The sequence below is a fragment of the Carettochelys insculpta genome, chromosome 5 (assembly GCF_033958435.1).
Source record: "Carettochelys insculpta isolate YL-2023 chromosome 5, ASM3395843v1, whole genome shotgun sequence".
NCBI classification, from domain to species: Eukaryota; Metazoa; Chordata; order Testudines; family Carettochelyidae; genus Carettochelys; species Carettochelys insculpta.
In genome coordinates, this window is record NC_134141.1 from 91147802 (window position 1) to 91161444 (window position 13643).

General features: G+C 42.9%; 1 protein-coding gene across 1 annotated transcript in view; it reads right to left on the reverse strand.

The window, feature by feature from the left end:
- The window catches only part of RGS7BP (regulator of G protein signaling 7 binding protein), a 63228-nt gene extending 53157 nt beyond the window's left edge, over nucleotides 1-10071 (reverse strand). Inside the window, exons 1-2 of the mRNA XM_074994267.1 lie at nucleotides 9340-10071; nucleotides 6378-6544 (exon numbers count right to left, since the gene is read on the reverse strand). Coding sequence (XP_074850368.1) covers nucleotides 6378-6544; nucleotides 9340-9498 — 326 coding nt within the window. The 5' untranslated portion in view covers nucleotides 9499-10071. The remainder of the gene's footprint in view (nucleotides 1-6377; nucleotides 6545-9339) is intronic.
- Nucleotides 10072-13643: the final 3572 nt, after the last annotated feature.

The window sequence follows — 13643 nt, forward strand, 5'->3', positions numbered from 1 at the left end:
AAATAACAAATATATAAGGAAACTGTCTTGGAATTCACACGACAAGATTCTCTACCATGGCTTAAAATGTCACAATAACCATTTGATGACAACTTTTCCTTACGGTGCTACACAATCACTTAACTATTTCTGTCTCTATCTAGAGACACTAGAATACCGTAATTCCTCAATTTACATGGAGGTTGTGTTCTGGGCAACCTCTGCGTAAATCGAATTTCATGTAAAGTGGGGAGGGTTTGGGGGGAGTGGGCATCTTGGGGAAGTCAGGGGTCAGCCTTGTGGCCCCTGGCTTCTCCCACCTGGGGGGCACACAGCCGCTTGCTGTGCAGTTTCTGAGAGTGCAGTGCAGTTTCCATGAGACAGGCTGCTGTCCTAGCTGGGAGAACCAGTGCCGCAAGCAGCTGTCCGTGCACCTGGCTCCCAACAAAGGGAAGCCCGACACACAAACAAAAACTTGCAGCACGGTGTGCGCTGGGCTCCCAACACACAGACAGTCTTGCAGCACGGTTTCTTGGGACCATGCAGCAAGCCTCTTTCTGCATGGCAGGCTCTCCAGCTGGGGAGCTGGGCATGCAGACAGTTGTCTGTGGGGCCAGTTCTTCCAGCTAGGAGAACCGGCATTGCAAGCAACTGTCTGTCTGAAACAACAGCCTGACTCGCAGCTGCTTTCCCTGACAGGAAACCGCTCCTGTCAGGGGCAGCAGTTGTGTTAACATGAGACGCGCAACTTGATTACGTGTACCTCAAGGGTTTACTGTACTCAATTATATTATCAAGTTTTCTGGAAGCAAACCTTGAGTAATTTTACAGGTTAATACTAATATAGTATCAAGCAGGAAACAGTCAAAGCTTCTGATCAGTTGTGTAAAGTCCGGATAATGCCTCAGAAATAAAGTTCTCTGTCTGAAAAATAAGTCCAGGTTTTCAAAGTTAGATCCACAGAACTGCATGTACGCATGTATGCACATTTTTGTATGACCAACTTCCACGCATAAAGAGTTAATATTCATATGTAAATGAGATATTAGCAAACAGATGGGGTAGTTAGGTGTTTAGTTAGCTATGTGCACACACATCATATGAATTATATAGTACAGGCATATCAGGTACCTAAATGTATATATTAGGCATTTGCAAAAGTGTGTGTGTAGTGGTGCATACCCATGTTTAAAGTCCAGCTCTGAATTTTCTTTGTCTCCTTATTTATGGCCCAAAATAATGCACTTTGCCCATGAATCCAGTTCTCGACTCCTTGCACCCTGTTGTCCCTTACCTTCAAACAAACCAGATCCTCTTCCAAAAAAGAATTGTACCTCCTCAGTACTTTCAACCATGTGCCCTTTTCGTTTTCAAATCTTTCTCTGAACTTTAGATTTGAAGAAAATCGGGCTGATTCATGTTCTAATGCTGCTATAGTCTCTGCTGCTTGGACCATAACCTGCGATCCTCCACAAGCATAACACAATAGAAGTAGAATTCCACTGACGTTTGTGTAGGTTCTACTACCATAATTCAGTACAATAATTCAGCTCAAGAGCTAAATCCTATTCGCCTTATTCTTGGACATAGTCTCTTTAAGGTTTATTGAATTTCTTGTGGTAATAAGGTAAGAAGGATTTTACTTCATGCGGTGATACTTGAGCACCACCAGAAAGGATTGCCTTGTTTTTCAGTTTCTGTGAGCTGAAGATATAAAGTTGAAATGTTTCTTATTCAAATATTTTTATTTATATTTGTTATTCCCCAAAAGCCATACTACTGTTGGTGTGAGGCAACATCAATATATTACTTCCAACACTGTCTATTTATTTATGGGAACTTCAGAGAAACATGTTTCAACAAGAAAAAAAGATATGCAAGCAATTTACTCTAAGGATGTAATTGTATTAAAATGTAATTGCATTTACACCATTATGATGAAGTTAGAGTGCTTTTGCCCAAGAAACTAGATTGAATTTCTTTGTACTGCATTGTAAGGTTTTTAACATTTTCATTGTGTAAAGAGATCTATTTTATCTGAAGCATTTTCTGAGTAAGGAACATTCTAATAGAGGTCAAATCAATAATAGGCCAGGACTGTATTATCCTATCTCAAAGGAATACATGCACATTGGGGATACTGAGGCACTGTTCCTGAGGATTCTACCTGGATTTCCTTCCACTTCTTTATGTTGTGAGGTGATGGTGCCATGTGATTGCCCAGAGGGTTCCCTCCAGAAAAATGGAGAATTCTCTTAGTTCATCTGTAGGAATCTACCCCTGCTCTGGACTAGTTCTGGCCCTGCTTCTGTCAGCTCTCTCCTGACCAGTTTCCACCCTCTTTCTTGTGTATACCCCTCCACCAGATCCATAAGGGAAGGGAAGAATGTTGCAGTGGTGGCTTTGCCCAGCTGACAGTATATCACACCAAGACTACCACTATAACTCTGGATGCTGTATCAAAATTTTCAGGAACCATATGTGTAGTAAGTACACAGAGACTTCCATGGCATTCAATGCATAAACAGAACATGTATTTTTGATTAAACATTTTTATGACTAGCTAATATTTTCAGCTGTTTTTTATTCCTTTAACTTACATACAATATATTTTAAAGTGGCACTAACTGCCACAGAAGCAATATTCTTGGTATTGATTTTAACCAATAATTGTAGTTAAATTTAAAATCACTGATATTCTTTAAACTTCTCTCATCACTGTTTATATTCAGCATGACCACCCAGGGCTGTGTCTCCATAGAAACAGTACCTCAGTGTCCCCAACCTACATGTGCTTCTTTGAGAGACGATAACTTTATAACATCTCTTTGTGTTCCCCGCTCATTCCTCTCCATTTATCTTCTGTTCTGTTTATTCTCAGATTAGTGACTTTTGTGATACCAGAAAATTTGATCTCCATCCCTTCATTACTGGCTTCCCCTTGCACTCACCACTATTTTTCCTTCCATGCTTCCTCCCAATCATGTTTCTCTTAGTGCTGCTGCCTCCCGACCAGTGCATTCTAGTCTTCACAAATCTTTCTTCCTGCTTCTTTCCTTTCTATTATGCGACAATCACTAATGCAGCCTGCCATCCTATCTCAGTCCAGATCCCAACCCATGTGCAACACATCACACTTCTTACAGATACCTATGTCTGCTGCCATCTCTATGCCAACTGTCACTCCTCATTGTATACCCATCTCCAACCTTCCCTGATCTGGCCCTCTTAAATCCAGTTCTCAAACACTGCATGAAACAAGTTCTCACTGCTTCTTTCATTATTCAGGTGAATGAGGTCAAGCATGTGAAGCACACCTTGTGAAATGCCTACTGGACTAAACAAGCAATTTATAGCAAGCTGGTTTTTTTTTTTTTTAATACTTACCAGTTGTTATGGATCTCACTTTACCTACTGGTGTTTAATACAGTCTGAGATGAGTTAAAATGTCAATTTCATAATAACTCCTGCACTGGCAGGACATCTCTGTGAGTGTATTAGATTTCTATGAGAGACAGGAGCATGTTAAAATCATAGCTTTTGAAACACCCATATTTCCTTACCTTTGTTACTACACTACTACACTACTGTTACTGTTACTACACTACTACTACCTAAATAGAAAGAATTTTAAGAACTGCAGTTACTTTTCACTCTTCATGTTTAGTTTTTGCATTATTCTTTGCTTTGAGGATGACAAAGAACAGTGCAAATTCTCTTTTGTTTGTAATGTTCAATTTCAAGTTCCCACTCTGCCATATTTGGGCTGCACAGGCTGCAGTAAGTATTCATTTTGGAAAAAGCTATTTCTTTGGAGGGATTTTTAGTCCTGTCAGACCTAAGTTTTATAAGAGCTTGTCTTCTGCTTGGGGAAACAAATTGAAGTGAACAGTGCCTATTTAAAATGAAATTTTAAACAGAATCAAATTTGAAAAAGATAATTATACCAAAAGCACTGTGCTCTGCCATCTTTTTCCCCATTATAGTTTTGGAATGAGATTTGCCAGTTTGCAGAAGGTCAATATAAGACTCCCCACCTCACTGAAGTCCCACAGTGGCTGGCTCATAGAAATGATGGGCAGAGCTGCCGTACAGGAATCAGCGTATCATCTATACTGGATTTCACAGGCTGTCACAGAAGGCAATGACAAGCTAAGGGAGATATGCATTTGTGTTGTTGCAGTATTCCTAACACCCTGCACAACTGATGTTGATGGACTGGGGGAAGCTACCACTGTTTATAGGCCGAAACAGCAGAAGCAGGGGTGCTGTGCAGCAACCACTAATTGGCAAGTGTATTTCAGCTCTCAATATCAGTGCACTTCACCTGCATAGAACCAAATCCTCAGGCTTTATGAAGGTGGAGGAGGGGATTTTAGCTTTATTAAAGAAATGAACTTTTCCTCTTTGTTTATCCTGCAATAAGTAATACTCCTGAGTTTATGATGACACATTCTGTTGCCATGAAAAGGATGTGATGTCATACATTTAGGAATATAGCTCTATTGCAGACTCAAATAAGGAAAGATGATCTGGGGTCCTGTAGCCCTACTTTCAATATAAATAGTTTGGAGAGGTAAAAGACAAGAAAAATGATTTAATATAGTCCCATGTGATAGGTGAATATAGATGTAAATTAAGGAAATGATTTATGTTTAAGTTCTATGTATTTTAAAGAATCGCACACTTGGAGGGCCTGATTCTGCAGGGTGCTGAGTTAGTTTAAGTTCCACTGAAATTGGTGGACAACCCAGCAGTTTTTGAAATCACACGAGGCAGGATCCAAATATCTAAGAAATAGATAGCCCCTGAAATTGTGGTATGTGGACCATTATGGTTTGAGGAGCATTTGCTTGGTGTCTGCGGAGAGCATGCTTTTCTCAACCTTGTCTTCAGCAGAGAGAAACAGAATGGATGTGAAAGGAAAATGAAATTGAAGAGATGTGAATTTTAACTTTTCTTCTCCAAAAAAGAATAAAATACTCATCACATTAAAGAAAACTAAAAATACATAAATACTTCCCCTCCATATCTTTCCAATGTGAACAACAGCTGCAGTTCCTACAGCAATGTCACACAGTAAGAAATGAGATGGGAGATGATCCACAAGCCAACATCTTCTTTAAGATGTGAGCTATGCGAGGATGAAATTTGGGACCTGCTTATCTCGGGATAAACATCCATAAAAGAAGCTTCATCTCTCCATTTTGCACATGTAAAACCAACTGCAGGTGTAAAGCAGGGTATTGGCACCTCTAAATAAACATGGAGATATACATATCTCATAGAGCTGGAAGGGACCTCCAGAGGTCAAGTCCAGTCACCTGCACTCACAGCAAGACCTATCACCATCCCTGACAGATTTTCTTTTTTTTAAATCTAACCTGCCCCAGACTCTTGAAAGACCCTCACAGGAATTAAACTCACAAATCTATGGTCACAAGGCCAGTGCTCTAACCATTGAGATATCCCTCCCACATCAAACAATAGCTGTTCAATTGCAGGTGCAAATTTTACAAAGGGATGGTAGTCTCTTGAAAATTTGATTTTTAATTGATCTGTTACCTTCATCTGCAAAATAAGATAATTTTTGTTGCCATGCTATAATTTAAGAAATGTAAGAATCCCCCCTCCAGGAATTCAGAGTGATGTGCAATTTTAATACTTCTGAGTAGCTTAGTGATGAAACTGGTGAGTTCTCTCCCTGAATTGGCTAGTCGGATATTCATAAAACCATATTCACATAAGGCCTGTTCCTACAGCCCTTAGTCATGTAATATCCTCACTGATGACACATTATGTTAGGACTGCACGAGCAGGCCAAGAGAACCTCACCCTTGAAGCTCATCCATGGATTATATTCTTTTGATCACTATGGATTGCATGACTGCTAGTTAAAGGGCCTCTCACTTTACAGAAAAGTCTCAATGAAATAAAAAAAGCAGTCAAGTAGCACTTTAAAGACTAACAAAATAATTACTAGGTGAGCTTTTGTGGGACAGACCCACTTCTTCAGACCATAGCCATACCAGAACAGACTAGCACGGCTTTCTCTCTGTTACTTTGCTGCTTGACTGCTTTTTTGTTTTGATAGTATATAGGCTAGCACGACTGTCTCTCTGCTACTTCTCAATGAAATGAATAGGATACTACCAGTGCTAAATTTCTATGAGCAGCAAGACTTGGCCCAAAATGATGATGTGATAAGGATTTATACACACCATAAACTTCAAGACCATACATTTATTAGTTTAAATCCTAAATTTATGTCTGCATAGACTGGTACTAATAGTCTGATGTCTTTTCCCAAATCTCCCTGGAAATACCATTTAGCAATCAGAGGCTTAAATATTATAAAGGTATTTGCTTGAATAGAAGAAGTACAGGAAGACTCTTACCCAGAGATTGCTGCTAGTTTTTGGTGAGCCTGGTAGGCCATCTCACATCCTTTGGTTCTAGTCTTGTGCATTTCAGCTCGTAGAGATGGACAATTTACAGAGACGTCCCCAATGGAAATTACTAACTCCCGATACAGAGCCACCAGAGTGTTGAACTCCTGAACAAGCTGCAAAACAGATAGTTTACTTACATAAAACATTTAACTTTCTTGATAAAACAATGAGGCAATTATAAAAAACATTCCTACTTTTATTGATTTCGCAGGGAATCAAGTCCTTAACATCAGTAAGGCTGTGTCTAGACTGCAGGCTTCTGTCAACAAAACTTCAGTCAACAGAAGTTTTAGAGACAGAGCACGCATCAAGACTGCAGATCTCACAGAGGAGATCTGCTGGTTGGAAAAGTTCTGTTGACATTGCTGTACACCTTGTTCCATGAGGACGATGGGCTGTCTCGACATATGGGTTTATTCCGACATTTGGCCTCGTGTTGATGGGTCAAAACTTGGAAAAGCATCCCCCAACAGCACAGTCGGCAAAAGATATGCAAATGCATTGTGGAATTTGCATATCTTTTACTGACTGTTCTCGACAATCTAGATGCAGCCTAAATGTGTAGGGCCCTCATGTGAGCTGCCTTATGTAAAATATAAATGTTCTCTTGCAGGAAAGAAATATTCCAGCTGAACCTCAGAATGTGTTTGGGTAGTTAATTTTACACAGGCATAAATAACAGCTTTTCTTCCGGTAGCAAGAAACTATTTTTTTAATCATAATCAAAGACAAAAATGTCTCCAGAGATGATTCTCTTTACTCCCTCTGGTTTCTGATTAGCAACACATTTAGGGAGTGGAAAGTATCATTCATCTGAGCACTGGAGCCTCTGCTAATTTATTTTGTAATGATTTCCTTCCTGTCACTGGCTTCTAACCCAGGTTTCAGCCTTGAAATTGATCTTAAGTTGTCAGCAGATAAGATGTACTAGAAAGGCACTTTCCACTTAGTATTCCAGAAAGCAGTTTGGCCAGTGTGAAATAAATAGACAAAGAAATGGATAAACCCCTCAGCCTTGCCACAGAAATACTCCAACCCTGCATCATACTAGCAGACATATTAAGGCGCTATTGGATAAAGCCTTACATTCAAAGCATTGGAAATATTATTATTTTGTTCCATCAATCTACGAGGTGCATTCTTTTTATTTTAAAGAAAAAATGTATGTTGACTTGGCATGCAATCATGATCTGCAAGAGGGAAAAGCATGAAAGAGTAAGGAAGGGGGGAATAAAAATCTGGATCTACCTGGACTGGATCAGATCCAGCCAACCCCCAAATTTTAATGTCTAAATAGAGAGCAAGGGTAACTGCTAATATTGCAGTGAAGAAATCTGGGCCTTGATGTATCTCAGAACCAGGGTGCTTCAAACACCCAACTCCAGTGCCTGGATCCTAGCAGTTTTGGCCCTAGCATGTGTAACAGAACTGATGTAGCTATTTCTAGTGCATCAAAACAATCCAGACCCTAATGCATCCTCATACCTTGCCACTATGTCGCCCAACAGAAAACAAATTCTTGTACATCTGGGAACAACAACAGCACAAAAAGCTAGATTCAGCATCTGTATCCTAGTGGGTTTAGGCAATTTTTGTCCCAAAGTTCTGTCTTGTTTAATCTCATATCTAAACAGTTTACCAGCCAAATAATGAAGGGCAGATGCTCCAATTCCATTCTTCTCTGCTCAGCTGTTCAAATTTGAAGTGCACTAGGAACTGCTATGTTTCTCCCTCTATTTAGAAAGTAGAATTTGGAATATTAGGGCCAAAAACTGGCAGAATCTGACAGGACCCAGGCGCCCCACTGCATGTTCCAAAGCTACAGGGCTGAGATTTGGGTTTCCGATTTTAATGAAAAATGTTAGCAGTTCCATGGTTCTCTAGTTACATTCTCTAATTTGCAGAGTTGTGGCCCAAGGTTGCTGAAGCCAGATACACGATTTTGTGTTGTTGTTTTGCTGGAACATGTGGGGTCTAAATATTTAGGGCATACTAAGAGCAACTACCTAAGAAATAGCAACAAAGGGTCCTGTGGCACCTTATAGACTAACAGAAAAGTTTTGAGACTCACTGAGTCTGTGCTCACGAAAGCTCATGCTCAAAACTTTTCTGTTAGTCTATAAGGTGCCACAGGACCCTTCGTTGCTGTTACAGATCCAGACTAACATGGCTACCCCTCCGATACTTGATACCTAAGAAATGTTATGCTATTGCATTTGGAGGGCCCCAAATTAGACGCCTCCGGTAAGATCGTGGTGCTTAATCTAGCATTTTGCACTGCTAAGGTGTATATGCATCCAGATATTTTACCATATGGAAAGCACATATATACTTTTGTCTATTTAAATAGTGACTTTTAAAGGAAAGGGGACAAAATTGGCAAAATTCATCTGCGCCTAGGTGCCAGATCCCGCTTTTTGCACCATTGCTGGGCTGAGATGAACCAGGGCACAGATTTCACTAGTGCTGCTGGAAGATGCTAAACTTGTGAACTACTTAAACAAGACATTAGAATTTGGGGGGGCTGCAGCCAAAAATTGTCTGCCTGTGGGGCGGGGGGGGGGGAGTGCAGAGCTGGGTATTTACACCACTGTTGCAGAGGGTTTGAATTATTTTGGGACACCAGGCGCTGCTACCCTTGTTTTCTGTTAATACACTCTGGAGGGTTGTGGGCGGTCAATAATCTAACAGGGGCTCACCATCAGGCGTCCCCCCACCCCCGCCCATGGCCTACCTTAGCCCTTCCGGCTGGGGCGAAAGGGTGTCAACTTGAGCCGGGACTGCAGTTTTAAAAATAGTGCAGCTGCACGTGATCGGAATAGACAAGCCGAAGGGGGAGTGGCACGACGGCAAACTACAAAAAAACATGCGGGGGGGGGAAGGGGGAAGCACCCTTTGTTTTACCCACCATCTTGCAGTCCTCCAGGGCGCGCTGGGTTTTGTAGGAACTCTCGGAGCCGCTGCCCCTGCGCTCCCCGTCCCTGGCGGGCAGGGGGGGCTTGCTGGGCTGGAAGAGAGAGCCCGCGGTCCCGGGGCGCTTCTTGCGCCCGTTCGCTGCAGAACTCATGCACACGCCCCCGCCGAGCCGCGCGGGTCCCAGCAGGAGCGGGGGTCAAATTCTTCCACCGCCCGCAGCGGCGACAGCGCGGCGACGAGGAGTCCGAGGAGGGCTCCAGAGTCACTTTTCTCCCGGTGCCTCCCTCCCTCCCCGCCGCCGCTGCTCACAGGCGACAACGCTGCTGCGGCGGCTGGTCACCTTGGGCATGCAGGAGAGCTGGGGCGGCGAGCGCGGGGCCCGGCAGCATCCTTCCCGCTCCCGCCAGGAAGGGCAGCGGGCTGGTCGCCTTCTCCCGCTCAGCAGCAGCAGCAGCAGCAGGTCAGCCCCCTGCTGGCGCGCCGAGCCCGCCTCGCCTGGGCGGCATCGATTGGCGGCTCGGGCAGATGCAGCAGCCGGGGCGCTGCCATGCGCGGGGGGAGTCAGCCTTCAAGACCTAAGCTGCCGCCCCGCTGGGGGACTTCCCGGAGCGCCGCCGGCTCCTTCATCCCCCTCCCCGGTCCGGGACTCCGAGCGCTCGCCGGCTGCCAGCCCACCTGGAAGCTGCGGCGGGACCGGCGAGACGCAGGGAGTCGGGCAGACTGACGTGGCGAGCAGCACCACGCCTGGATAGGGCGGGGATGCGAATGTGACCCATCCGGGCAACTCCCCCTCCAGCGTGCGCATTTACTCCCTCCAAGCGCATCCTTCGCCACATGACTTCAGCGGCCTTCGTCCTAGGCAGGGGTGAGCAAAGTTTTTATGTCGGGCCCCGCTTTTCCCCCCTCCGATTAGCAGCCCCCCCCCCACCTGACTAGTTCAGACCTATGGAAATTTCGGTTATGGTCTTATAAACAAACCAAACCAGCCTGTGGGCACAGGCAAGAAAATGTCTGTAGAATGTAAAAACGTTGTCAGTCGCTGCATAAATGTGAATACACGTGTGTAAAATCAGCAACCCATTTCAGCGTTTTTAATGAGATGGATGAGCCTGGGACCCAGCAGCCCATCAGGCTGTGCCCCTCTTATGAAATGTCATGCTCCCCCAAGGGGGCTCATCCTCCACTTTGAGCACCCCTGTTATAGGCTGAGTGAAACACACAACGCCCTGCGCAGATGGAAAGCTCACTACTTATGAGACCTATTAGGTAGGTGGGGAAACATTGACAGCTCTGATAGGTACTCCCATAAACTTGTAAGATTATCCGTCTGCCAATGCCCAGCACTTTGCGCTGTGAAATAACACAAATCCCTTTCCCTTAGACGTAAGTGTAGTAAGCGTATAGCTCCTTGGATCTAACTGATGCCAGTTATGGTATTATAAAAAGTATCAAAAGGGTAGCCATGGTAGTCTGAGAACTGGGAACAAAAGGGTAGCCATGGTAGTCTGTAGCTTCAAAAAAAATAAGTAGTCCTGTAGTACCTTAAAGACTAAACAATTTGTTTATTAGGTCCTACAAAAGCTTATTACTTAATACATAAAATCATTAGTCTTTACAGCTTATTATTTTTTAAAAAGTATCTTTACTATAATTAGCAAAGTGCCACAACTGATTTTTTTTTCTTTTTGCAAAGCTGGGGTAATCAACAATTACTTTACTTATGTAGAGGGAAGATTTGTCTTTTAAACAACCATTGACTCCTAGGTCAAAAATGAGTGTCTAGAATACCAATAACAAATATTATCTTAATGGAATTTTGCACATCAGAGAAAATGCTCTTATCTCTTATCTGAGGTTAGAGACTGGGAGATTCAGTGCACAACAGAAAGACTCTATAGGAAAGATCAACACTCACAACGGACATTTTTTGTGGAGGGCAGAATGCATTACATAAACATTTCTTCTTGTTTCTGCTATACTCCTTGAATCCCACAGTATCCCTGAACAATGGAGTGAAGCATAAATCACCCCAGGGAGCAAATGCACTTTATTTGTTAGAAGGAGAAAGCAGTGTTGTAAGAAGATAGACTCAAGTAATCAGATACATTTACCAACAAGACTAATCAGACAGAGCACATCCCTGCTACAGGCTACTGCTCTAACCCAATACCTCAGGAACCAAGCCTGAGTGCAAGCTTGTCCACCACCATCCCCCTTAGTAGTGATGGTCACTTCTGAATTTGCCTCCTTTGGGAAACTGCATGATAACTTTCTCTACAACATGAAACAGAGAATCTTTCCCAGTACAATAAAGGCTACTTGGTACGTATACCAGCTTTAAGACCATGATTCAGACGCTGAGCCCAGTCCTGCCTCTGAAGCAGGCTTGAACATACCAAGGGACAAGGCTTCAGACCTATTTGCTGGATGCACAGAACTTCCCTAGAACGCAGACACCATTATGGCCTTGTCTGCATACAAATTGTTTTCTTCAACTTTTCCACCACTGCTACAGGTTGAACCTCTTTCGTCTGGCACCCTCAGGACCTGATAGGTGCTGACAGAATTTGCTTGACCACGGGGGGGGGGGGGGGGGGGGGGGGCTCAATATTGTTTTGCATATTACCAACACTTCCACTGATTCCTGGGCTCTTAGAAAACATTTAGGGGCAAACTGCAGCTAAATAACAGCACAGAACACTGAGAGCCAGGACTGGTGTCTGTAAACAAACTTTATGGGACCATGGGAAACTTGGCCACACCCATGATAAGTGGTCATCCAGCTAACTAAAATCATGTTGGATTATGGAGGTTGGTGGGCAAGAGAGCTCCAGATTGGAGAGGTTCAACCTATACTGACAATAATAGTGTTAGTGTAGACTGTCTTTCAGTGGTCCCCATTGTGGTAATCCCTGTTCTGAGCAGGGCTTGATGTGATTCTGGTTGTAGTGCTGATGGCCAGTCTAATTTAGCCCACTATCAATGTTACTAGCACTAGCACTGATGGAGTTGCATTGGTGGTAACAGTGCTGGAAAACTTTTATATTTAAAAAACTACTGTAAAGTAGACAGAGTCTAAGATGGAGGACAGCAGTGAACCAGTGGCCAAGGATATAAGGCCAGAGGATTTACAAGAAGTGCCATGGGATTGTCAAAAGTCCGACAGAGCAGAGAGGATTTTCATTTTTAAGTGACATTTTGAAAGATGACTAGAGCTAAGACAGTGTTTCAAGCCTGTGACTTTAAGATTAAAGTGCTATACTACAAGCCTTTATAGGAGTAGTAATAATATTTGGTAGCTATATAGTGCTTTTCATTGGTATATCTCAGTGTTTCACAGAAGTGGAAAAATTATCATTATCATTTTATAGATGGGAAGAGTGAAGCCAGGAAAGATGAGATCATACCTTGATTCATTGAGCAGAGCCAGAAAGAACATAGATGTCCAGGTTTCTGTGCCCTTACCCATTGGAGTACACTTCTCTAGACAAAGATACGAAGGCAATTTCTTCTCATATTGTCGTGATTTGTTTATTTATTATATTCTCATAGTACAAAGCACCATCAAGTTATATGAGAAGGAACAGTAAACACACCACCAGGGAGTCATTGGCCAGCAGTCTTCATATGCATTTTGCATTCTTTACACAGCTTTGAAAAATGCAGCATACGGTATTGTGTCCAGTCAGCCCCATCACCTACTGCAGTGTTTAACAAAGGTGGTATATGAAAGGATTTCCAGGGGTACATGGCAGAAAATAAATTACTAAAAATCAGGAGATAAATACTGGGATGGCACTGGGAGAGGGGTATGCTCATAAGTCCACAGTCCTGAAAGGGGCATGTGAATGTTTTAAGTTTGGGAAACACTGATCTAAACAAACATGCTCCCATCCCAGCACCAGCCTCTGCAAAGCTTGCTTTGTCAATCTTCCTCTGCTCTTCTGACTCACTTGTTCAACGAGCTCCAGTTTTCTTCCTCTTAACATCTTGGTGATATCAGGTATCACTTTGGTTATGTTGTAAATTTGTGCACCTGCCTTTTCATTATTCCCATATAAAGAATAGCAAAAGCACAGCAATTGCCTGTGGCACTTCAATTTGGAGGCAGAAAGCCTCTTAATGTCTTATTTCCTTAGCATCTGTGTCTCACATGTGTATGGCAAGATTGTGAAGACAAAAGATTGCTCCAATTTCATTTTACATGTCACAGTAACACTTTTACTGCTCCAAATGTGGCTTGGTGTTGCTAAAGCAGCATTTGCAAATCCAGTTCTATTTCATCTCTCTAAGGAA